The sequence below is a fragment of the Pistacia vera genome, unplaced genomic scaffold, assembly GCF_008641045.1.
Source record: "Pistacia vera cultivar Batoury unplaced genomic scaffold, PisVer_v2 Contig400, whole genome shotgun sequence".
NCBI classification, from domain to species: Eukaryota; Viridiplantae; Streptophyta; class Magnoliopsida; order Sapindales; family Anacardiaceae; genus Pistacia; species Pistacia vera.
The window spans coordinates 1,105,212-1,130,780 of record NW_022196225.1 but is presented as its reverse complement, the minus strand read 5'-3'; the positions used below and the strand labels follow the sequence as shown (position 1 = coordinate 1,130,780).

The following is a 25,569-nucleotide window of genomic DNA, read 5'->3' as shown; positions in this document are numbered from 1 at the left end:
AGTCACTGAGGGTGTAATTGAAGTAATTTCAAAATAAGATGGTTAATTTGATAATTTTAGTAATTTAGGGGTTAAAATTTTTTATTAATTTAGGATTAAGGGTATTATGGTAATTGCACCCTCACTACCCTAAAAATTATTAACATTGTTATTTTAAGGGTGAGAATTTGGAATAAATGGAATTTGGGATCCCAACTTAGGATTTTGTCAAACCTTGGGTGGGAATATGTCGTTTACTCTTATATTTATCAGAAACAATATGTTATGCAGATTTAAAATTCATACCTCGATTCATGAGTAAAAGAATTATCTCATGAGGGAAAGAGTTGATAAACCCATTCATGGGTAACCCAGATAATTAAGACAAATTGGGAATAGTATATACATATGATTTCAGGATTAATTCCTTGTTTAAACGTAACCTGGCCTGGACACCTTGCCTTAAACAAAAATAATAAAGAGTTGACAAGAGACGGAAAAATATTGTAGCTGAATGACGTATGATAAATTTGGAGGACATAAAGATAATTATGCCTATGGTGGATCTTATTTGGGCGTTATAACCCACAATCAAGTTGTTCCAGTACAAAGCCCCAAGCCCCAAGATTTATTGTCTTAGGGTTTATACCATCTGCAAATATAGAGAGTTTCATAGACATTCAAATCGAGGTAGTTTTTCAAACTTAATCATATAACATAATATCGTTATTGGAAACTTCCTCTGAATCGGCCTTCTTCTTTCACTTTTATCTCGTTCAGTTAAACTATGATTTCTGAAATTATATTTGTAATTAACTATGCTTATTTTTTTTTTTTTTTTTTTTTTATTATTCATATCTCAACGTATTGATATTTTGATTGCTTAGTTCACGTGAGAAAGAAAATATAGCTTAGTTTATACATAGCTTATCACTTCGATTATGACTGTAATGCTTAGAATCTATGTCGTTATCGTGTTTCTCTGGTTTTACTTCTCTTTGTTTGTTTAGAACATTTAATTAGGTTGAATAATGTATGTGAATTTTAGCGTTTTCTATGTTGTATAAAACTCTCGCAGTTCAACCTTTTGTTTGAGGTGTAGCTCATGGCATGTTCTCAACGACGTGATTTCATGTTCTGCAACTTCTGTGGAACAATGCTATCGTTGGAACCAAAGTATGCCACATGTCCTTTGTGCAAATTTAAGAGAAACGCCAAAGGTATGGCCATAGAGCAATGAGCTTGCATATCAATTTGTTTACTGGTTTTAGAATTCCGTTCGTGTCCCTCTCTATTATGTTTGTAGCGTAACTAAACTTCATTGATGAAAGTCATTGAGGTCCTTGGTTCAAACCCTTTGACGTCAAACAGGCAACTTATTTTTGTCACAGAATAGTAAATAAAAAACTGTGAAGTGTGCCATAGAATTGTTTAGTAAGGTAGATGTTTGATTGCACTGTGATAATTGTTGTCATACATTTTAACGTATGAAAAGTTGTATTAATTGGTCCATATGTAATCATGTAATTCTTTCGACAAGTTATTTAAAATTATCTAATTTGTTCTTAGGTCAGTGTGCATTGGATGGTAACTGGACTAGTTTTTCTGTTTAATGATCACATCTTGAAGATGACTCAACTCTTTGAAATTATATGCTGGAACTTCTGTCTGCATTTGTGTTCCTCTCATTTTGATACCATAGGTTCAAATGCAGTAGCTCTTTAGTTCATGGATGATTTTGTTTCCACGAAATTTCTGTTTAGTAGGCATAAAATCTCTTCATATATTATTGTACCTGTTTTCTTAAATGGTTTTCTGCATTGCTTAATTGATTATCATTCTTGCAGAGGTTGCTGACAAAGAAATATGTTACACTGTTACTGCTGAGGTATGCCTTTAACAAATTGCTGATACTTATGAAATTCTGCTGATGGTTTATTGTTATTTTGTGGGCTGCTACTACAAAAGTGAATGTGTATATGGGATAAAACTAAAATTTTTTAAGAAGTCAGGATTTTGGATGAATCGGATGTGTAATGTGGGAAAAACAGTGATTAAGCTATATCTATTGCCAGAAAAAAAAAAGGCTGAATGACTAGTTAACAACAATTAATCAAGTTGTCAGTTGAAATGTTTAAGAGAGAGTTGTTTTGTTTTGTACAAATTTATCTCATAAACTTGTTTTATCTTTTCTGTTTTCAATCAATTATTACAGTGACTAAATTTATCTCATAATCAAGTTGTCAGTTGAAATGTTGAAGAGAGAGTTGTTTTGTCTTGTACAAATTTATCTCATAAACTTGTTTTATGTTTTCTGTTTTCAATCAAATTTTACAGTAATTAAATTCCCTACCTTTAAAGTCTGTTTTATTTCTTATGTCAAACATGCCATAAGAAATAAAGACATATTATGCATGAACTGTTGGGCTAGTCATTTCAAGTTGGCTTGTGACTCCATCATGAAAGTTGTGTCCATGGATATTGTTCTTTTCGGATTGGTTCTAGGATCTGCTTGTTGATGGTCTGTTTCTGGATATTCTGCAAATTCCTCTTATCTATCAATATTTATGTTTGAGATGCTCCTTTAAATTGTAAAGAATTGCATTGGAATTAATGAATTTATGGTTTTAAATTCGACTTTGTATCTCAAACTCTGTGTTTATGTCATTCCCTTTGTGAATTAATTTTTACATGTGTGCCCTTGTCATGATGCAGGATATTAGAAGAGAGTTGGGCATATCTCTGTTCGATAAGGGGGATAGTGGAGACAACAGTGTGCAATGGTCCAAGGTAACTGCATTTTAAAACACTGATTACAAATTAGAGGTATGATATTTCTGGGTATCTGCCTTAAATTTCTCTAATATTTATTTTGTTTTGACAGGTCAAAAAGACTTGTGAAAAATGTCAAAATCCAGAGATGCATTATTCAACCAGACAAGTAAGTTTCTCTGAATGCACATAACCTATATGCTCACGGCGTTGAACATGGGCTTACTTTTGAATCTGTCTCTTCGTATGTACAGACAAGATCAGCAGATGAAGGACAAACTACTCATTATCTTTGCCCTCGTTGTGGTTTCCAATGTCAAGAGAGTTGATGCTCAAGTTATGTTAGGGTTCTGCTCTATCATGTGCTGCAAGAAGGGCCTTTTGTGAGCCTGGAAAAGTCCTTAACTTATTGAAGGCCAAAACTCTGTACTTTTTAACAGAAATTTTGTGAAATCTAAAAATTCAACTGTATTGCAGTGTTGAAAATTTTTGTAATTAAACACTCTTATGTAATCGCAGACAGGTAAATCGGATGTGGCTATATAGATGATTTACCCGAAATTTTGTGAGAGAAATTTTAAGTTCAATTGTTTGTGATATTTCTGAATACAAAAGAGTATTATTATTCCAAAATTAAAATAAAATCCAAAGCCTTACATGTATATTTTGGTCACCCCAATTCAAAAACACAAGGGGTGATCTGATTCACCAACTTTCCCGATGATAAAAAACGTAGAGGAAAGAAGACCAAAAAAAAAAAGAAAATTACAATACAACAGACGAAGCACGGCCTCCTGTCATGCTTCTTTATTTACACGAAAGACCCCCAAAAAACCCAACCATCCCTAGCAACCAAACAAACATTGCATAAACGAAAACAAAATTCATCGGAGACGCAACAGTCGGCGGAGATTGTCTGTTGCTCCAGCATCAATCCCTGCAGCTTCAGCGTTACAACTGATGAGCTTAGGTCTGAGAGAAAACTTAGGCAAAGGCAAGCTACTTGGAGGTGGAGATATAGTAAACCCAGAACCTGAAAACTTCTCAAACTCAAAACCACTAACAGCATCAATACCTGCACATAAAACCTTAGATACATTCTTAGGAAGATCATTTGGGTCTGGTCCTAAAGGGTCGACCGATGTGAAGATCAAAGACTCTGCTATTGGTTTTTTAGCAGGTTTTAAAAAATCTGTCTTTGGCTCTTGTTCTGGTCTTTTGGTGGTGGGTTGTTTTGATTTCTTAGGGGTCAGAGATTGGTCTCTTGTCCTGTTGGACTTTTTATTAGTGGGAGGACAAGAGAGATTCCGGCTCAGAGATGGGAGAGAGGTGTGAAGGGTTTTATTGTTGGGTATTGGTAGAGGAAGGAGAGGTGGAGCCTTTTGATGCTGATAGTTATGAAGTGAATGGGAAGGAGGATATGAATATGAGAGAAGAGGAGGAGCTAACAAAAGACCTCTGTGCATGTTTTCACCGGGTTTGGAATTGAAAGAACGAGTGTTTTTCCTTGGATTTTTCATCTGCTTATTGTAAGGAAAGATTGATTGATGATCAGTTGAAGATTGTGAAAAAATACTCTCCATATCCAGATCCCAACACCTCTACGCACAAACTTTTAACGATTATAGAATACAACAAATATAACACAATTCCAGGCAGTAAAGAAAAACAAGAAAACTAGCTTCGCTATGATCTTAAAATAACACGATCAATCGCCTGAAGCTTTTAGCTTCTTTCTATATAAAGCTATATAACTTGAGTGTAATTAAACTACGAAAATCCTGACGGATTTTTCAACAAAGTTGATAATTAATAACAAAAATTTACACAACTTATACGATAAAGACATACAAATCCGTGCTTGAGATAGAAAAGGAAAACGGTAGAAACTTTGTGAAAACGATAATGAAAGGTTAACTCATATGAAAAACTATTGATCAAAGAAGTTAATAAATCACAACTTTTGATCCAGAAAGGATCTAGGCGCCCTTGTTTAAGGCGATATATTATTACTATATAAAGAAAAACTTTCATGAATCTTCATGTCAACTCAATACCTGCTTTTATAGAGCAGAAACCTCCAACGGCTACTTATTTAATATTTCCTTTTTATTTAATTAAAATGTCGCAGTTACTCCTAATTTACCGACAACCGTTGCAGTCGGCTACCCCAAAGTCCCAAGACCGGGGCACTGTAGGGCGGCAACCGCCGATTCGATCTGGACCGTCTGATTAATTTTTAGTTATAGCCGTTGGGTGGATTAGGATCGTTGATTCCCTCCTCGGGATCCTGGGAGTTGGTCTAGTCAGACAAAGAGGACAAGAATCCCATCCATACACGTTTCTATCAAATTGGGCCCATAGATTTTAGCGATTGTTTTAGTCTTGATGACCTCATGTGTAAGGCAATTAATTAAAGATTTTAGGGAGGGTGGTCCCATGATAATAAAGTGAGAGAGCTAGTAGTTTTCGTACACGTGGCGATTCATCAGCCAGACTTTGACATAGCATGATTAGATTTTCTAATGCATGATTGGTGGGTCCAATGCATGTGATTGGACAAAATTTTGGTGGAGTGTTGAAGAATTCACCTAAAAATAAAATTTGAGGTATTTCGTTCTACGGGTAACGTTACCGAATAATTATCAAGAGAAAATTACAAGCAATGATATTTATGTTATGGGTTTGATGAGGAGAGCGTGAAATTTACGAACCAATAAGGTGAGGCAGGCGAAAATTGCAAGAATTTAAGGATGACTTATGAAATACGGTATAAAATTTTGAATTTTTTTTTTTTTAATAACTGAGATATCCAGACTACTTTATGTATATTTCAATTAATCTTTAGAATGAGTTATCCTATAGTAATTCACCGTCATAACCCTTAGGTGAATTATGAGGGGAATCAAACCCGAAACTATGTGTTGGATCATTTACAGTCCCCTTAGTTCACCGTTACCATTTGGCTACGCATGGGTAGGTTTTATTTTGTTTTTGTATAGCACCGAAAGTGAAAGTTGTCTGTTTTGTTGAGAAGAAATTGAGGTCCCATGGAAATGGACCAATACTTGAAATATATTATAACAATGTGGCTTCAGCCGCCTTGTGTTACAATAACTTAGACCATTTGACAGCAGCAAAACCTGGAATTCCAACCCAAAGTGGGAAGGGCAGTATCCTCTTCTCAGAATAGCATTAATTAATAATATGAAGATAAATTATAAAGCACACATTACATGCACCACAGAATTGTCTCACATGCACATTTAATATCATGGGAGTGACGTGAGTAGATAGCTACCCCTCACATGTACGCACCGACCATTAATTTTATAACAGAAGCAAAGCCTTCCTTCTATTATATATCCCCCCGTTGAATACTGAAATATAAATCTTTTATTTATATATCCCACATTCACACACTTTTAACAATAAAAAGACAAATCCCACAGCACGTATCTAAAGGAGGATACGATATTGATATCTTGGCGGCCTCGTCCTCCTGTTGTTTTATAAAATTTAAGCTTAGCCATGGTGAAAAACTTTCCTTTAAGCTCAATAAAGTCAAATCATGACATAAAGGCCCATCGTGTGTCTCAATAAACAAGAAAAAGGTCGGTATCCGAATCAGATCTAAAGTCACCATATTCTCTCGAATTTTCCAATTTTAGCCTTTCCCGTAAGGTATGTGGGGAAAATCATTACTGATAAATGGGCTTTAACGGACAACCAGATCTGACTGGGCTTAAATTTCGTTATTTTATTTGTGTTTGGGTGGGCTCAGATTTTACCCAATTACGAACCAGACGGCCAATCTACGACAACATCTGTTATTTCAAATAAATATAAGAGAAATTACAGGGAAAGGATGAATTCATTTGACGGACTATTCCTCCCCCCCGCTTATTTTACATATATTCTATCTGAAACTCTCTTGTTGCTCATTCTATCATCAGTAATAAGGCAGTGACCAGAGCAATGACTGTTATCATAAACTTTGTAGTACCAAATGATGTGGTGTAGTTGTGACCCGACTGTTGGTGGCAAGTGACGTTGCTCTGTAAACAGAGGTTAGGATTTCCAGCAAATGAGGTCTGATTAAACACCAGAAATTGACCCCCAACAGGAACAGTGCCGTTAAAATCATTATAAGAGAGATCGAGAGTTGACAGACTTGTCATAAACCGAATTTCATCTGGTATCGGACCTGTGAGTTTGTTTCTAGAGAAATTAAGAATGTTGAGATTCCTCAGGTTAGAAATTCCTTTCGGAATCTCCCCATAGAGACTGTTTCCACTAAAATCAACTGATGTTAGAGAGCTGCAACTAGAAATGGAAGAAGGAATTTCACAGCTAATGTTATTGTTACTTGCATTTATCCTCGAAATCAGCTTGAGATTGAAGATCTCCTCTGGAATCTCACTGTTAAATCTGTTGTTTTCAAGAGATAGAATACTTAAATTCGGAAAATTTATGATTGCAGAAGGGATTTTTCCGGTGATTTTATTGTTGGCAATTTTCAACTGAGTGAGTGAGCCCCCTGACATCTTTTCTGGAAGTTCGCCTGATAACAAGTTGTTGTCTAACTCAATCATTTCGAGAGACGGCAAGTTAAAAATTCCGGTTGGAATTGTTCCATTAATGGAGTTGTTCATCCCTCGAATTTTGATTAACGACTTGCACCCTCCAAGCTCTTCCGGAATTGGACCAGAGAAGAAATTGTTCATTAAAATCAACCACTGCAACTTCCCTCCTTTGCACAAATCCCGAGGAATCATTCCGGTGAGGTGATTCGACGTAACGTCAAGTATTCTGAGCTTTCCGTTCCGGCCAAGATTTTGAGGCAGTTCAAGTGTGAAGTTATTTTCCCATATCTGAAACATATAAAGATTTGGAAGATCTTCTATAAACGTGGGAATGGTACCGTTGAGATTGTTCTTGAACAGATTGACGAGTGAGAGATTTTTCAAAGCAGAGAAACTCTCGGGTATCCCTCCTGTTAGTGAATTGAATGAGAGATCAAGTGATTCTAAGCTAGTCAGACTGGAGAGTTCATGAGGAATATGACCTGTGAGGCGGTTCATTTGAAGGAACAATGAGTGCAAGTGCTTTAAAGAGCCTAAACTTGCAGGAATCTTACCTGAGATGTTACAGGAAGCCATATCAAGAACTCGTAGTTCACTCAATTCTCCAAACTCCGGTGGGATTCCTCCGTAGAAGGTGTTGTAGTAACCAATATACAATTCTCTCAGGTTCTTCAACCGAGACAAAATCGCTGGGACTTTACCGTTCATTCCATTACCGTTTAAACCTAAATACTCCAAACCCTGAATCTTTGAGTAACTCTCCGGTATCTCTCCATTGAAGTAGTTGCCCCCGAAAGAAAGATGCTTGAGATATTTGAGGCTTGCAATCTCAACCGGAAGTGGACCAGTGAAGTTGTTGTCGTAAGCGTTGAGAGTTTCAAGCTCTGTCATTCCAAGAACGATTTGTCCAGGGAAATTGCCTTTAAAGACGTTGTTGGATATGTTGAAGACCTTGAGAGAAGTGAGGTTCGCCATCTCTAAAGGAAGTGTCCCAGTGAGATTAACATTGCTCAGAGTGAGGTTGACGAGCTTGTTTAATAGTCCAATCTCGGGAAGAATAGCTCCATAAAGAGGCAAAAACGAGACGTTTAGAGAGATTACACGTGAGTCTTCATTGCATGAAACCCCAGAGAAGGTGCAATGAGCTGAGGGAGAAGACGATGACTCCCAGTCTTTGAGCCCTGAACCATTTGGTCCAATCATAGAGGATTTGAGTTTCAACAGGACATCAAGATCACTGTAAGCAGAACAAACTGAGAATAATAATAGTAAATAAATCAAAGTAATTAGGAAGTGAAGATCAATATTGGAAGCGCTTCTCATCTCTCTAGTTCTTCAGAGAGAGAATCAATTAATGCAGCGTCAGTAAAGAGAATAACAGCGTGATAGAATCATAACTAAATTAGCAAACTAACTAATTAATAAAAGAACTGAAAAACTGCAAACTATTAGAGAATTTGGTAGAAACGGAGAACAAATTCATATTCTCCTCCCCAGCTTTAGATATTGCGTAAAGTGGGCTGGGCAACTTTGAAATAGAAGAATAAAACTACGTGTGTTTTGGAGAATAAAAAAGAATACCGCTTTTACAACTCAATTTTGTTTTCATTAAGATGCTTAGAGAACTTGGCATGGCAGTGCAATTGCCACGTACACAGGCAAGCAGTCTAAATTCTACTCCAATGACTTGGTGGCCACTTGGTGGAGACTGTGCCGAGTGGGAGCTTCCAGCAACTTCTTTAACGTCAGGTTCAGTCGAATAAATTAACGAGGGAGAAGAGATATGTATCTGGTGCTAAAGGTTTAAACAAGTAGGGATACCGTAGTATCTAGGGGTGAGGACATAATAAGAAATTTAATTTGTTTGTATCTTGATATGTATCCTTTTGGATTCCTTTCAGCATGCACTGACATTAATCTGACCACACAAACAAGCAAAACCACATTCATCTTTAGAATGAAGTTAAACTCAATATGTGATTTTGAGGGAACTGACCCCCAACAGGAATACTGCCGTTAAAATCATTATAAGAGAGATCAAGAGTTGTGAAGCTCGTCATATAGCGAATTTCATCTGGTTTTGGACAAGTGAGTTTGTTACTAGAGAAATTAAGGTTGTTCAGGTTAGCAATTCCTCGCGGAATTTCCCCATCTACTAAAATCAACTGATGTTAGAGAGCTGCATCTTGAAATGGAAGAGGGAATTTCCCCGTAAATTAATGTTTTTGTAACTTATATTTATCGTCGAAATCAGCTTGAGATCGAAGATCTCCTTTGGAATGTCCGTAATCTGTAGTTTTCAAGAGAGAGAACACTGAACTTCGGAAAATTTATGCTTCTAGAAGGGATTTCCCCGGTGATGTTATTGTTGGCAATTTTGAATTTTCAACTGACCGAGTGAACCACTTGACATCTTTTCTGGAAGTTCGCCTGATAAACGGTTATCGTTTAAATCAGTTATTTCCGCATAAGGCGAGTTAAAGATTCCAGCAATAATTATTCTATTTACCGAGTTATTATTTGCTAGAATTTTGGTTAGAGTTCAGCAATCGCTTAGCTCTTCAGGAATTGGACCAGAGAAGAAATTATCCATCAGAATCAATGAGTTCAACCTCCTTCCTTCGCATACATAACGATTAATGAGGAATCTTTCCTGGGAGGTGGTTTGATTAAACATCGACTGTCAAGAGCATCCCATTCTGACCAAGACTCTGTGGTAGTAGTTGATTTCTGAATTTCTGGATAACACTCTGGTATCTCGCCAGAGAAGTAGTTGCCGCCAAAAGTAAGATGTTTTAGATTTTTGAGGCTTACAATCTCAGTAGGAAGCGGACCGGTAAAATTGTTGTTGTAAGCATCGAGAGTTTCAAGCTGTATCATTCCAAGAACGATTTGTCCTGAGAAATTGCCTCTGAAGACGTTGTTTGAGATGTTGAAGACCTTGATCGAAGTGAGGTTCGCCAGCTCCAATGGGAGTCCCCCGCTGAAATTAACATTGGCAATTGTGATGTTCACTAGCTTGTTTAACAGCCCAATCTTCGGCGAAATCGAACCAAAGAGAGGCATAAACTACACATCTAGAGAGACCACACGTGACGTGAGTCTTCATCGCATGAAACCCCAGAGATGGAACAATGAGGTGAGGGAGAAGATGATGGCTCCCAGTCTTTTAAGTCCTGAACCTTGGGGGACCAATCATGGAAGATTTGAGTTTCAACAGAGCATCAAGATCACTTAAAGAATGAAGAGAGCAAGAGAAACAGAGAAAAGAAGAGGCGAAGAGTGTTTCTGTTAGTATTTCCTCTCATCTCTATAATTGACACATTCACAGTTATGTTTCAGGGGATACAGGCCGCTGCGTCAATCTTCTCCTGCCCTGAGTTTTACCCATATCACGCTGCATCAATCTTCGCCTAACCTAAGTTTTTTCCAAATTCCGGTACGTCAATCTTCTCTTCACCTAAGTTTTATATGAGCTTTGTAAAACCTGTTGGCATGTGGTTCCTAAAAAAATACGTAGCCCCTCCATCTAATTTGAAGGACACTTATGCATATGCAATTGTCATTGAACCAAATGATCTTTATAATTAAATCTCCTTACTTTCTCTATCCTGCATTTCTCCATACATGAAACTCCACAACTCATTGGAGTTTCTTAGAATACTACGAATTTGTAAATGATCCAAATCTTCCATATGCTAAAAAATATATTCCATAATGATGCTTATAATATGATACATAAAATGATTTGTGATGGGTTCTATTAGATAAAAAATGGGAAACAAATAGCATCACTCTAAAATCAATTGCATACTTATTTGGAAAGTGGAAATAAGAATTGCTAAATAATGGCTTTATTTGAAAGACAACATCCGTCTTACCAAAGAAAGACTATCTTTTGCTTATTATTATTATGTATATGAAAGTCTCTTCTTGCTCATTTTATAATCAGTAACAAGGCACTGATCAGACCAATGACTATGATTACAAGCTTTGAAGTACTAAACGATGCCGCATGGTTGCCTGAATCTTTTGCTGGGTTTAACACTGCTGGGCAAGTTACCTGAGGCGGGTAACAAAGGTTAGGATTTCCTTCAAACGAGTGCATGTTGAATGCAAGAAACTGACCTCCGGTGGGAATATTACCCAAGAAATTGTTATATGAGAGATCAAGAGTTGTGAGACTGGTCATATATCGAATTTCATTTGGTATTGGACCAGTGAGCTGGTTTCTTGAGAAATTAAGAATGCCCAGATCTTTCAACTCAGTAATCCCTTTTGGAATCTCCCCATCGAGCTTGTTTCTACTGAAGTCAACTGATGTTAGAGAAATGCAATTGGAAATTGAAGGGGGGATTTCACCGCTAATGTTGTTGCCACTAATGTTTACTGTCGCAATATGCTTGAGATTGAAGATCTCCTGGGGAATTTCACCATTAAATCTGTTGTTATGGAGAGACAGGATATTCAAATTCGGCAAATTTCCGACTGCTGGAGGAATTTTCCCGGTTATACTATTGTTAGCCACTTTCAACTGATTGAGAGAGCCACTTGACATCTTTTCTGGAAGTTCGCCTGATAACAAGTTGTTGTCCAACTCCATCATATTCAACGATGGCAGATTAAAAATTCCAGCAGGAATTGTTCCATTAAGGAAGTTAAACATTACTCGGATTTTGATCAGAGACTTGCACTCGCCCAACTCTTCAGGAATTGGACCAAAGAAGAAATTGTCCATCAGAATTAACGACTTCAACTTCCCTCCTTTGCATAAATCACGAGGAATCATCCCGGTGAGATGATTCGATGTAACGTCGAGTATCTTGAGCTTCCCATTCCGGCCAAGATTCTGAGGAAGCTCCAGTGTGAAGTTATTTCCCCATATCTGAAGTACCTCAAGATTTGGAAGATCTCCTATGAACGTGGGAATTGTACCGTTGAGATTGTTCTTGAACAGATCGATCAGCTTGATGCTTGTTAACGCAGAGAAACTTTCGGGTATCTCCCCGGTGAGTGAATTGAAGGAGAGATCAAGCGCTTTCAAGCTAATCAAATTGGAGAGTTCAGGAGGTATATGACCTGCGAGGTTGTTCATCTGAAGGAGCAATGCGTGCAGGTGTTTTAATTGACTTAGACTAGAAGGAATTTCGCCTGAAACGTAACAGGAAGCCATATCGAGAACTCGGAGTTCACTCAGCGTTCCAAAAGCAGGCGGGACTTCCCCGTCGTAGATGTTGAAGTAACCGATATAAATTTCTCTGAGGTTCTTTAACCGAGATAAAAATGCTGGGACTTTACAGGTAAGTTTATTACCGTTTAAGCCCAGGTACTTCAAACTCTGAATCTCTGAATAACTCTCTGGAATCTCGCCGGTGAAGTAGTTGCCGCCAAAAGTGAGGTGTTTGAGATTTTTGAGGCTTACAATCTCAGTGGGAAGTGGACCGGTGAAATTGTTGTTGTAAACGTCGAGAGTTTCAAGCTCTGTCATTCCAAGAACGATTTGTCCAGGGAAATTGCCTTTAAAGACGTTGTTGGATATGTTGAAAACCTTGAGAGAAGTTAGTTTGGCCATCTCTAAAGGGAGTTCCCCGGTGAGATTAACGTTGGAAATTGTGAGGTTCACAAGCTTGTTTAACAGGCCAATCTCCGGCGGAATCGTACCAAAGAGAGGCATAAACGACACGTTCAGAGAGACTACACGTGAGTTTTCATCGCATGAAACCCCTGAGAAGGAGCAATGAGCAGTGGAATTAGATGATGGTTGCCAGTCTTCGAGTCCTGAACGTTTGGGAGCAATCATAGAAGATTTGAGCTTCAACAGAACTTGAAGATCACTGAATCCATAACAGACTGATGATAGTAAGAGAAACAGAGAAATGAGAAGGTGAAGATTATTACTATCTGTATTTGTTCTCATCTCTGTGAATGTAGTGTTAGTTCAACGATACAAATTGGTCAGAAATTGTGTAATGTAGTGCCCTGTTAAGGAAATCGCAGCCTGCCCTCCAAGAATCATAACTTGAAAGAACAAACATTTTAAAAATCAAAAGCAACCCATAAAAACTGAAGTCTAAGTAGGAGTCGCATAAGAACAAATTCATATTCTCCAGTATTTTAAATGCGTTAATGTGAGAATTCTTAATAAAAGAATATAACTGGGTGTAGTGGGGAATAAATGTAACCTATCTATTGCACTTCAAAATGCTTTGAGCACATAGTAGTTGTAATAAACGTAGATATCTATTCTTCATGGAATCCAGGCAAGGAACCAAGATGTTTAAATTCTATTTCTATACAATGATACGCTTCAACTAGAATCAGAATCGTCTGTGCTGTCCGCACCGATGGGTTTTGGGTTCTTTACTTGGACTTTTATACTTCATTGGGACAATGTAGGCCTTTTGTTGAAGCCCTTGATAGGTCTGCTGAAGAGAGAAAAATGTCGCATCACCTTCAATGGAAATGTTTACAGACTCTTATGGATGAACGGGTCTAAGTGGGCTTTCTATTGAAGCCCTTGATAGTCCGGTGAATATAGAAAAGTGTCTGTGTGCCCATTCCATCGCTTTTGCTACTGTAGTTTTTCAGATTATCCAACCACAAAATTTACTGTTAAAAGAATACATCTATACATATATAAGGTACTCCCTTTAATGCAAATTTTTTTTTTTTTTTATTGATGGGGTTTGCAAATGATAGAACAAGAGTCAATGACTGATGGAATCTTAGTTGATTAGCTCATCGACATGCCTGCCGACATGAATGAGCCTTAATTTTGTTGCTTCACTTTATAGTTTATATTATTGAGCATGACTATTCATCATTGAATGGACACTGAAACTTTCTAGTCGTGTTCTGATATAAAGGGGGCCTCTTCTGCCTCCTGGAATTAGTGGGAAAGCCACTAGTCTTTATTGTGTTTTATTATCACTGAAACCCAAAAACATTACCTCTTATCATTATCTACCTCTTCTCTGACGTTCAACCACATCCACATGGTCAAATTAATGGTAGACAGGTTGAGTGGTTGGTGCTTAAGGCTTCAACCAAAATCACAACATTACTACACCCCATTATTACGCTCCAATTCTTGCTCTAAGAAATACGGTAGTCAGGAAGAATTATCATTCAATTGTGGTCCAAAAATAACCCTTGAACCATTGCAAGAGGTTCATATCCACACAGTAAATGCCAGTTGAAGTAAACAATAGATGGGTGACGCTACAGTCCACATCTGGGCAACCCATGTCATTCTGCAACTAATCTCCCTGTCTCTTCTGTTCATTAGATTATATAGAAATTTTAACACCAAAAAACGACAGCGTATCAGTAACAGAAACCCTATCCATCTTCATCCGTCACAGTCACTCCCTCTCTTTGTTGTTAAATCAACGACATTTCAAAATAAACGATTATAAATTAACTAATTAATTAAATAAATAAACAAAACGTCCAAGATCCCCCAGCCACTTGGACGTTACCGACAGTCTCCAAATATCACGCTCTTGAAAATTTCCTTGCAAAGCCGTTGTTTAAATCCAATGGAACGTTCAACGTAAAGTTAGCCACAAGAATTTAATGCTCCTTTATTGCTTTTACCCATAATGTCAAGATTAATCACAATGACAACCATTTTTCCTTCTATGTTTCTTCAATGCTCATCAGTTTTTTATATTATTCCTTGAATCTTCTTCTCTTCATTTCATTTGATCAGCCAAGAGCTTTGTCAAATGGGTTTCTTTAGTACTGTATTGGGTTTCTTTGGTTTTGGATTTGGAACTTTCATTGGACTCCTGATTGGTTACTACCTGTTTATCTACTACCAGTCCACTGATGTCAAGGTCAGTTTCTATTTCTCTTCTTCTTTCTTATTTTTTCTCAGATTTTGCATCCTTAATCTGTTTTTTTCATTTGTTTTTCGATTTCTTGATTGCGAAGTTTGTGGGGACTCAGCTATTTGTGCAAATTTGGTCTACGTTGATTTTTTCAGAATTAAAAAAATGCTAAACTAAAACATACCACAATTTTGAGAAATCGGATATGAGATTAGGAGGAAGCTAATCTTTCTTTCATATATTATGAGCATTATAACTTTAGCGACTTACCTCTGCTATTTAATTTATTTTTCACTGGATCATATTTTGCTTAGCAATAAATTAGATAGGAAACTAGGAAGAATCTAAATCTTTATGACCAAATTCTGAGTTGATTGCATTTGCTATGGTTGTTTACTCTTCCAGGATCCACAAATTCGACCTTTAGTTGAGCATGACTCAAAATCATTGCAACAGCTGCTGACAGAAATACCCCAGTGGGTAAAAAATCCAGATTATGATCGTGTATGTTACTACTTGCTTTTGCCAAAACTTTTTCCCTTATACAAGTGCGCGGCATATGTTTTACAACATGCTTCTTAATTCTTATAGTTTTGTTTTCCTGAAGGTTGACTGGCTTAACAAATTTATTGAGAATATGTGGCCTTATCTTGACAAGGTATGCGTTGTACAATGATGTTTGAAATTTTTGTTGTCTTCAGTTTCCTTTCTGACAGATTGTTTTACTTTCATATATTGAGTACTATGCTACAAGTTTTCCAGGCAATTTGCAAAACTGTAAGGGAGATAGCAAAGCCTATTATTGCCGAGCAGATACCAAAGTACAAAATTGACTCTGTTGAATTTGAAACACTTACCTTGGGTTCACTACCACCAAGTTTTCAAGGTTCAGTCTTTCACTCTCTCTCGCGCACACTCAAGACATGGGCACCTTTTAAATGTTGCTTTGACAATTGGCATTATTTAAATCTCTGTCTGCCATGTAGTGTTTGAAAAAAATTATGCTCATTCTTGGTTTATTTTTTACGCCAGGAATGAAAGTATATGTGACAGATGAAAAGGAGCTGATTATGGAACCAATAATGAAGTGGGCTGGCAATCCTAATGTCATTATTGTAGCAAAAGCTTTTGGGTTGAAAGCCACTGTTCAGGTATTCTCTCGTATGATTCCTTGATGAAGAGGAGATTATTGTTTTTCTAAGTTAGCTGAATGATGTTGAATGGCTATTTTTGCAAGCATTGAGAACAGAAGAGGTATGCACAGGCATTCTCTCTCTCTCTCATGCAGCCCACACATACACACAAAGACAATGGATTAATGGGAGCAAGAGAGAGAGTTAAGTAACATTGGTTGCAAGTTCGCAATGGTTATATTGATTCCTTTTAGAGAATTTCAGGTGGTTGATTTACAAGTGTTTGCAGCTCCACGCATCACCCTGAAGCCATTGGTTCCTACCTTTCCTTGCTTTGCAACTATATATGTGTCTCTAATGGAGAAGGTATGTTATCATTCAAAACTCTAGATGGCTAGTCAATAGTTATACAGAGAAAATGTTTTAGTTGGTTGTTATGGTTGTCTTTAATGTGATAGATTGAAGTGAAATTGTGTATAGCACACTGTTTGATGCCAACAACGATTCTTTTCTGAAGGTTGTTCCAAATAGCTCTAAAATCTCATCTGTTTATTTTCTGATAATTAAAAATATTTTCCTTTGTCTCACTGTGTAAGATTAACTGTCATTTAGGGCACATCCTATTGAAGTAGTGCTTACTGTTACTGTCAAGTGGGAGTTCTCAATTTTGTCACATTCTTTCTTCCTGCCTTTTCCTTATGGTTATTCCAATCTGATTTTGCAGCCGCATGTTGACTTTGGGCTAAAACTGTTTGGAGCAGATGCTATGTCCATTCCTGGCCTATACTCCTTTGTTCAGGTAGTTTATTACTCCGCATGGATTAAGTTATAATATCTTTGATAGGGCTGCTGTTAACTATCTCTTTTCTGAATTTCCTCAAAGAATTTTTGCATTTCTTTATCATTTATTATTTTTTGCTTATTTCATTCTTCTCATTTTTTTATTTTTTTGTGGGGGCGCGGTGTCTATAGGAGCTTATTAAAGATCAAGTTGCAAATATGTATCTCTGGCCTAAAGCCCTAGAAGTACAAATAATGGACCCGGCTAAGTGAGTCTATATATTTCTTTTTTTCCATTATGAATTAAACTATTAAAGGTGTTTGCCAGGACTTGCTAATTCTTTTTTAAAATATTCAGAGCCATGCGAAAACCAGTTGGAATTCTGTGTGTCAAGATTCTGAGGGCTACGAAACTTAAAAAGAAAGATCTTATTGGTTCATCAGACCCTTATGTGAAATTGAAGCTCTCGGAGGAAAAGCTTTCTTCAAAGAAAACGACTGTAAAACATCGAAACTTGAATCCTGAATGGAATGAAGAATTTAATCTGGTTGTTAAAGATCCAGAGTCTCAAGCCTTGGAGCTTCAACTCTATGATTGGGAAAAGGTACTAGTCTTGGGATGCATTATCCTCGATTATCATTTGTCAGCGGTCAGTTTTGGAAGAATGTACAAGGTTTTATTTTTGAGCATGTGGGAGAATTGTGATACATCCTTTGTTTGTTTTTCTTCTTCAGTGCAATTACTTATTGGTATTTGGTCTAAAACATCCTCTTCCTGGTATATAGAGTATCTGATTTGCCCCACTTCTTGTTCAGTACATAACACATCTTTGGGACTTGTGTATCTCTATCTATATATTTCCTTAGGTGGGCAACCATGAGAAGATGGGAATGAATATCATTCCTCTGAAAAACCTTGCACCTGATGAGACAAAAGTTATGACTGTTGATCTGCTAAAGAATATGGACCCAAATGATACACGAAATGAAAAGTCTCGTGGACAACTTCATGTGGAATTGTTGTACAAACCTTTCAAGGATGATGAAATGCCAAAGGATGAGGATCCAACTTCGGTGGAAAAAGCTCCTGAAGGAACACCTGCCGGCGGTGGTTTGCTTGTCATAATTATACATGAAGCTCAAGATGTTGAAGGGAAATACCACACAAATCCCTCCGTCCGCATACTTTACAGAGGAGAGGAGAAAAAAACCAAGGTAACCTATGCCTTCCCATTTAGCTCACAGTCAGTTGATCATATCCTCACTTTCGCCTTCACTTACTATGCCTAAACAGAATTGGGAAGTTTTTTGCTCTAATTTTGGGTTTTCTTTTTCGATTCTTTAATGTTCATGGTTTGCATGCTACAGCGTATAAAGAAAAACAGAGACCCAAGGTGGGAAGAAGAGTTTCAATTCATGTTGGAGGAACCACCCACAAACGATAAACTTCAAGTAGAAGTATTCAGTACCTCCTCAAGGATGGGACTGCTCCATCCCAAGGTATACATTGATTATGACATTCTTGTTAACTTCATGTTTCAATTGCACTTACAATTAGACTTTACATGCATATCTTTTTTATAAAAAAAAAAAAAAAAAAAAAAGCTTATTCTAATTTCCGCTTTTCTAATAGGAAAATCTGGGTTATGTTGTTATAAACCTTTCTGACGTTGTAAGCAACAAAAGAATCAACGAGAAGTACCATCTCATTGATTCGAGGAATGGGCGAATTCAAATTGAGCTGCAGTGGCGAACTTCATCCTAAGGAGTTTTCAAGTTAATTTTCGTTAGCCGCTTGAAAGGGACTCCTATTCATGTGCTAAAAAATTTGACCTTGTAATTGACTTGAAAATAATCTAAGGTTGCTGGCATCTCGTCTGCCTTGGTTAACGTTTAGTTTTGGATCAGTAATGTCAAAAACTGCGTGGATATTTCAACCAAACCCGGACTTGGACTTTTTATATGCACCCTAGGCCTAACCCGGTTATGCCCAATAACTATTATCAGAGACTAAGAGAAGCAAAAGTCGAGCACATTAACGGGCCAACATTCTAACGAAAATGAGAAGCCCTTTTTAAAGTGATTTAAGAACAATAGTGTTAGATGTGACCTTTGCCGACTTCTGCACTCCATTTGATTGAGAATGATACTTGAGCATCATTGCACGTAGGAATTGTTGTAGCTTCTGTTTCTTGAAAGACGGGCTATCTCTATTGTCTGCTCCACATCAATCAATCGTTTCCAAATTCCAAACAAGAGAAAAAGGTCATTGGCTTTACTAGAACCAGTAAAAGTAGGCATCATTACCATAGCTTCCTAGCCTCCATTCTTCTTGATCTTGTCAAGATTCGTTCTTTCCAACTCCTATGCAATGGGCGTATTTTCTCATAGTATTCGGTTTGGGCACATTCCTCAAACGATAGTTAATCCATTTTTGCTGCAAGCACATAAATGATAGTGTTGAGTACAGTATTGGAATCCTCGGTTACAGGTTTTTGACCAATGGTTTTGAACTTTCAAGGGAAGCACTTAAAAGATGCTTGCTGATTTAAAAGGGAATGCCAAGGGTGGACTTCTCATGCAAGGCGGCCATGCAATTTGAAAAGTGGGTTTCATTTTTTTTTTTTTTAAACTGCAGAATGATAGTAGACTTTTATTAGTATAAAACAAACGAACGGCGTGGCATTGAAGTCCTATGAAGCACTATACGTGGAAATTACAACACCAAACAGAAAGAAAAGCAGTTATCTTTATTCTCCATAACGCTATTTACAGAATTCCCCACTAAGGCTTTTTAAAGGAGGAAGCCAGAATATGAATTTGTTCTCCAACAATCTTAGTGGAATAACATTCCCTTAAAAAGAATGAATGAACGTTAAGTCTTGGTTGACACAGGTAATGCCGCTTTCAAATTATACCCGTAGTTTTATATAATAACACCCCATAAAGTCACAACTTTATTAAAGAAGTAGATAAATACGATCTCAAAGTCCACGGTTGAACTTCAACTCAACTCAACGAGTTTAGTTGAGTTGATAATAGGATTCGGTTCTAGAAGATGACATGAGATCTTATAGGTTGGATTTGCTAGGTTGAAATGGGTGTACAAGTATAGGGCTAAGACAAATATAGAGAAAGTAAACGTAATGGAAGCATCCCAGAAGACATTTGACTTGAGGGCCCACCGCTGGACGGTCCAGATTTGTGTAAGAAGAGTAAAGGACCAAAAAGAGTGGACTTTCCGGTCACAGACGGGTGGAAAGTGTCTGTTAGGGAAAACGACACAAACAGCCTTTGCTCTGGGCCCAGCTATTTCCCCAAAGCCCATTCACCATTCACCATTCCTCAGTTCTTTTAATAAAAGGACAGTCTATCCACATTGTTATTTGATTATCCCAAAAGCCTGTAACGTAAGTCAATACAAATTTTATTTTATCAAACCAACCAACGGCTTTTTGAATTTTTACATGGGTAAAACGACAGCGTATTTAGATTTTACATTTACACAAAATCTTTAATGCTCTTGGTAGATTGTGCACAACCTAAAGAAAGAAAACAAATCTAAAAATAACTCACCGCGTTAACCATACAACTGGCGGATCTGACACGAGAACAGAAATCTGCAACATTATCATGCTATTGTCTTTCAAACCGCGCCACATCAAGCCGTCAAAACACGCCTATTAAATGAGCTCGTACCATTACCCCATAGGCCCCAGATTGCCCTTTTTAACTCTGTTAAAATCAACGCCTATCTTACTCTTGTGTTCTCAATCTCAATTAGTAAGTAAGGAAACGTCGTTACTACACCGTAAGTTACAACTGTACGAACTGGTCATACAAAATTGCAGGCGTGAGGGCTACTACTCCCTCTCCGTCTATCACTTTCAACTGTTTTTCAATTGTTTATTCATTGAGTTTTGATATTTAAAGGCTACGATACGATTCTCTTTACAAAGCCAAGCCACTGCACAACACTACTTAATAAAGCTTGAAGCTCACTGTAATTGAAGAGCATGCACTGAATTAACGCTACAGTTATTCCCTCCCTGAAAAACAAACAACCAGTGAGAGAGAGCAGATATGAGAGTTCCTTATACTACAACTACTTGTCTTCACCTTCTCATTTCTCTGTTTCTCTTACTATGTTCAGTCTGTTATGGGTACAGTGATCTTCAAGTTCTGTTGAAGCTCAAATCTTCTATGATTGCTCCCAAACGTTCAGGACTCGAAGACTGGCAACCATCATCTAATTCCACTGCTCATTGCTCCTTCTCTGGGGTTTCATGCGATGAAAACTCACGTGTAGTCTCTCTGAACGTGTCGTTTATGCCTCTCTTTGGTACGATTCCGCCGGAGATTGGCCTGTTAAACAAGCTTGTGAACCTCACAATTTCCAACGTTAATCTCACCGGGGAACTCCCTTTAGAGATGGCCAAACTAACTTCTCTCAAGGTTTTCAACATATCCAACAACGTCTTTAAAGGCAATTTCCCTGGACAAATCGTTCTTGGAATGACAGAGCTTGAAACTCTCGACGTTTACAACAACAATTTCACCGGTCCACTTCCCACTGAGATTGTAAGCCTCAAAAATCTCAAACACCTCACTTTTGGCGGCAACTACTTCACCGGCGAGATTCCAGAGAGTTATTCAGAGATTCAGAGTTTGGAGTACCTGGGCTTAAACGGTAATACACTTACCTGTAAAGTCCCAGCATTTTTATCTCGGTTAAAGAACCTCAGAGAAATTTATATCGGTTACTTCAACATCTACGACGGGGAAATCCCGCCTGCTTTTGGAACGCTGAGTGAACTCCGAGTTCTCGATATGGCTTCCTGTTACATTTCAGGTGAAATTCCTTCTAGTCTAAGTCAATTAAAGCACCTGCACTCATTGTTCCTTCAGATGAACCACCTCACAGGTCATATACCTCCTGAACTCTCCAATTTGATTAGCTTGAAATCTCTTGATCTCTCCTTCAATTCACTCACCGGGGAGATACCCGAAAGTTTCTCTGCGTTAACAAGCATCAAGCTGATCAATCTGTTCAAGAACAATTTGTACGGTCCAATTCCCGCGTTCATTGGAGATCTTCCGAATCTTGAGGTACTTCAGATATGGGGAAATAACTTTACACTGGAGCTCCCTCAGAATCTTGGCCGGAATGGGAAGCTCAAGATGCTCGACGTTGCATCGAATCGTCTCACCGGGATGATTCCTCGTGATTTATGCAAAGGAGGGAAGTTGAAGTTGTTGATTGTGATGGACAATTTCTTCTTTGGTCCAATTCCTGAAGAGTTGGGCGAGTGCAAGTCTCTGATCAAAATCCGAGTAATGTTTAACTTCCTTAATGGAACAATTCCTGCTGGAATTTTTAATCTGCCATCGTTGAATATGATGGAGTTAGACAACAACTTGTTATCAGGCGAACTTCCAGAAAAGATGTCAAGTAGCTCTCTCAATCAGTTGAAAGTGGCTAACAATAGTATAACCGGGAAAATTCCTCCAGCAATCGGAAATTTGCTGAATTTGAATATCCTGTCTCTCCATAACAACAGATTTGATGGTGAAATTCCCAAGGAGATCTTCAATCTCAAGCATATTGCGACGGTAGACATTAGTGGCAACAACATTAGCGGTGAAATCTCCCCTTCAATTTCCAATTGCATTTCTCTAACGTCAGTTGATTTCAGTGGAAACAAGCTCGATGGGGAGATTCCAAAAGGGATTGTTGAGTTGAAAGATCTGGGCATTCTTAATTTCTCAAGAAACCAGCTCACTGGTCCAATACCAAATGAAATTCGATATATGACGAGTCTCACAACTCTTGATCTCTCATATAACAATTTCTTGGGTAATATTCCCATTGGAGGTCAGTTTCTTGCGTTCAACATGACCACGTTTGAAGGAAATCCCAACCTGTGTTTCCCGCCTCAGGTAACTTGCCCAGCATTGTTAAAGTCAGGTAAACATTCAGGCCACAACCATGCGGCATCATTTGGTACTTCAAAGCTAGTGATCACAGTCATTGCCTTAGTCACTTCTTTGTTGTTGATTATCGTCACTGTTTATAAATTAAGAAAGAAGAGACTTCAGAAATCAAGGGCGTGGAAGCTCACTGCATTTCAACACTTAAATTTCAAAGCTGAGGACGTGCTTGAGAGCTTGAAAGACGAGAACATAATCGGCAAAGGCGGTGCTGGGATTGTCTACCGTGGGTCCATGCCAGACGGTGTTGACGTGGCAATCAAACGGTTGGTAGGTCCAGGGACTGGACGGAGCGATCACGGTTTCTCAGCGGAGATTCAAACTCTTGGTCGAATCAAGCACAGAAACATCGTGAGATTGTTTGGTTATGTGTCAAACAAGGACACCAACTTATTATTATACGAATATATGCCGCTTGGAAGTTTAGGAGAGTTGTTGCATGGGGCAAAGGGAGGGCATTTGCAGTGGGAAACGAGATATAAAATTGCTTTGGAGGCTGCTAAGGGGCTGTGTTATCTACACCATGATTGCTCGCCCTTGATTATTCACAGGGATGTCAAGTCTAACAATATATTGCTTGATTTCGATTACGAGGCTCATGTGGCTGATTTTGGCCTCGCCAAGTTCTTGCACAACCCAGGTGACTCTGAGGGCATGTCAGCCGTTGCTGGTTCCTATGGTTACATTGCGCCAGGTTCATAATCCCTCAATTCTTTCTCTCCATTTTGAGTTTTTAAATTTCAGTCGTATGTATCAATCGTTTGCATTCATGATTTGCTAAACCTCAAGCATGTAAATTAGCAGGGAATTAAGGATATAATTGAACTATAAAATCGTAAATTAAAGAGTGAGTTGAAGATGGGCATGGGCTGGCTTGCGGCGACTGACAGTTGATCACATGATGTTGGATTTGTGATTTTAAAGTTTGCTATTTGGGCCGTCAATCAGTTGCTTGATGGCCCAAATGGTAAGCCAATTTTGTCTCATTTGATTTGATGTACCAACTGATGAACTGTGTCTCTTCAAATTGAAGATGGCTTCCATACAGTAGGCTTTGGAACTCGCATATATATATATATATATATATATATATATATGTATATTCTACCATGACGTAAGTGATAAGCCTCTTCAAGTTGAATCGTAATTAATTAATCCTTGTGTCTGTTTGCTCGTGATTGTACAACAGAGTATGCCTACACGCTAAACATAGACGAGAAAAGCGACGTTTACAGTTTCGGTGNACTCTGAGGGCATGTCAGCCGTTGCTGGTTCCTATGGTTACATTGCGCCAGGTTCACAATTCCTCATTTCTTTCTCTCCATTTTGAGTTTTTAAATTTCAGTCGTATGTATCAATCGTTTGCATTCATGATTTGCTAAACCTCAAGCATGTAAATTAGCAGGGAATTAAGGATATAATTGAACTATAAAATCGTAAATTAAAGAGTGAGTTGAAGATGGGCATGGGCTGGCTTGCGGCGACTGACAGTTGATCACATGATGTTGGATTTGTGATTTTAAAGTTTGCTATTTGGGCCGTCAATCAGTTGCTTGATGGCCCAAATGGTAAGCCAATTTTGTCTCTTTTGATTTGATGTACCAACTGATGAACTGTGTCTCTTCAAATTGAAGATGGCCTCCATACAGTAGGCTTTGGAACTCGCATATATATATATATATATATATATATATATATGTATATTCTACCATGACGTAAGTGATAAGCCTCTTCAAGTTGAATCGTAATTAATTAATCCTTGTGTCTGTTTGCTCGTGATTGTACAACAGAGTATGCCTACACGCTAAACATAGACGAGAAAAGCGACGTTTACAGTTTCGGTGTTGTACTGCTAGAGCTAATAGCTGGGAAAAAGCCAGTGGGAGAGTTTGGAGATGGAGTGGACATAGTGATGTGGGTCAGGAACACCAGATCAGAACTCTCTCAACCGTCTGATGCAGCTGCTGTGATGGCAGTAGTGGACCCGAGGCTTAGTGGGTATCCACTTGCAGGTGTCATTCATCTGCTCAAAATAGCTATGATGTGCGTTGAGGAGGAACCCTCTACTCGACTCACCATGAGGGAAGTTGTCAACATGCTGGCCAATCCTCACCAGTCTACTCCAAGCCTCATCACCCTTTAGTTATATATATATATGGTTTTGGGAGGTTGGTTTGAGTAAATAAAAACCAAAGCAAATTGTAATAATTTTGTCACAAGAAAGCCACACTAACTTCAATAGTGGGACAAGGTTGTGTGTGTGTTTGTTTGGTGAAATATTCTTTCACTGCCTGTAAAATTCTGATTTCGGTTCTTTATTTTGTCTTTGTTTGTAAAAGCCAATGAGCGAGCTACTTTTTTTTTGTTATTTATTTTTTTTTTTTTTATTTTTTTTTCTGTTTCTTTCTGGTGCTTGCGATTGGGTGTATATGACCTACCAATTGGTATCTTTTGAAGACAAACGGAGAAGACGGGGTAGATGAGATGAGTGAA

General features: G+C 38.0%; 6 protein-coding genes across 7 annotated transcripts; 3 read left to right on the top strand and 3 right to left on the bottom strand.

Moving 5' to 3' along the window:
• Window positions 1-563: 563 nt before the first annotated feature.
• Window positions 564-3,312, top strand: LOC116141874 (DNA-directed RNA polymerase I subunit RPA12). The gene is made up of 6 exons (XM_031427345.1): window positions 564-669; window positions 1,058-1,199; window positions 1,827-1,867; window positions 2,695-2,769; window positions 2,864-2,920; window positions 3,006-3,312. The coding sequence occupies exons 2-6, from the start codon at window positions 1,085-1,087 to the stop codon at window positions 3,078-3,080; spliced, it is 363 nt and encodes a 120-aa protein (XP_031283205.1). The 5' UTR covers window positions 564-669; window positions 1,058-1,084; the 3' UTR covers window positions 3,081-3,312.
• Window positions 3,313-3,635: 323 nt separating this feature from the next.
• On the bottom strand, window positions 3,636-4,334 carry LOC116141829. Its single transcript, XM_031427302.1, has one exon. The coding sequence runs from the start codon at window positions 4,332-4,334 to the stop codon at window positions 3,636-3,638; it is 699 nt and encodes a 232-aa protein (XP_031283162.1).
• Window positions 4,335-6,010: 1,676 nt separating this feature from the next.
• On the bottom strand, window positions 6,011-8,773 carry LOC116141871 (receptor protein kinase CLAVATA1-like). The gene is made up of 2 exons (XM_031427341.1): window positions 7,892-8,773; window positions 6,011-7,747 (listed from the first exon to the last, which is right to left on the bottom strand). Exons 1-2 carry the CDS (start codon window positions 8,658-8,660, stop codon window positions 6,693-6,695), a joined length of 1,824 nt encoding a protein of 607 aa, XP_031283201.1. The 5' UTR covers window positions 8,661-8,773; the 3' UTR covers window positions 6,011-6,692.
• A 2,325-nt stretch (window positions 8,774-11,098) lies between these two features.
• LOC116141793 (receptor protein kinase CLAVATA1-like) lies at window positions 11,099-13,360 on the bottom strand. Its single transcript, XM_031427271.1, has one exon. The coding sequence runs from the start codon at window positions 13,252-13,254 to the stop codon at window positions 11,275-11,277; it is 1,980 nt and encodes a 659-aa protein (XP_031283131.1). The 5' UTR covers window positions 13,255-13,360; the 3' UTR covers window positions 11,099-11,274.
• A 599-nt stretch (window positions 13,361-13,959) lies between these two features.
• On the top strand, window positions 13,960-19,040 carry LOC116141850 (synaptotagmin-2-like). 2 transcript variants are annotated; one of them, XM_031427318.1, is made up of 13 exons: window positions 13,960-13,978; window positions 15,052-15,178; window positions 15,578-15,676; window positions 15,780-15,830; window positions 15,935-16,058; window positions 16,205-16,323; window positions 16,570-16,671; window positions 17,030-17,104; window positions 17,278-17,354; window positions 17,444-17,690; window positions 17,953-18,300; window positions 18,454-18,585; window positions 18,719-19,040. In XM_031427318.1, the coding sequence occupies exons 2-13, from the start codon at window positions 15,068-15,070 to the stop codon at window positions 18,848-18,850; spliced, it is 1,617 nt and encodes a 538-aa protein (XP_031283178.1). In that variant the 5' UTR covers window positions 13,960-13,978; window positions 15,052-15,067; the 3' UTR covers window positions 18,851-19,040. The 2 variants fall into 2 exon arrangements, with proteins under 2 accessions (XP_031283178.1, XP_031283179.1); XM_031427319.1 differs by lacking the exons at window positions 13,960-13,978; window positions 15,052-15,178; window positions 15,578-15,676; window positions 15,780-15,830; window positions 15,935-16,058 and having other exon boundaries at window positions 16,310-16,323; window positions 16,560-16,671; window positions 18,719-19,038.
• Window positions 19,041-21,157: 2,117 nt separating this feature from the next.
• On the top strand, window positions 21,158-25,435 carry LOC116141866 (receptor protein kinase CLAVATA1). The gene is made up of 2 exons (XM_031427337.1): window positions 21,158-23,770; window positions 24,867-25,435. The coding sequence occupies exons 1-2, from the start codon at window positions 21,169-21,171 to the stop codon at window positions 25,217-25,219; spliced, it is 2,955 nt and encodes a 984-aa protein (XP_031283197.1). The 5' UTR covers window positions 21,158-21,168; the 3' UTR covers window positions 25,220-25,435.
• The last annotated feature ends 134 nt before the right edge of the window (window positions 25,436-25,569 follow it).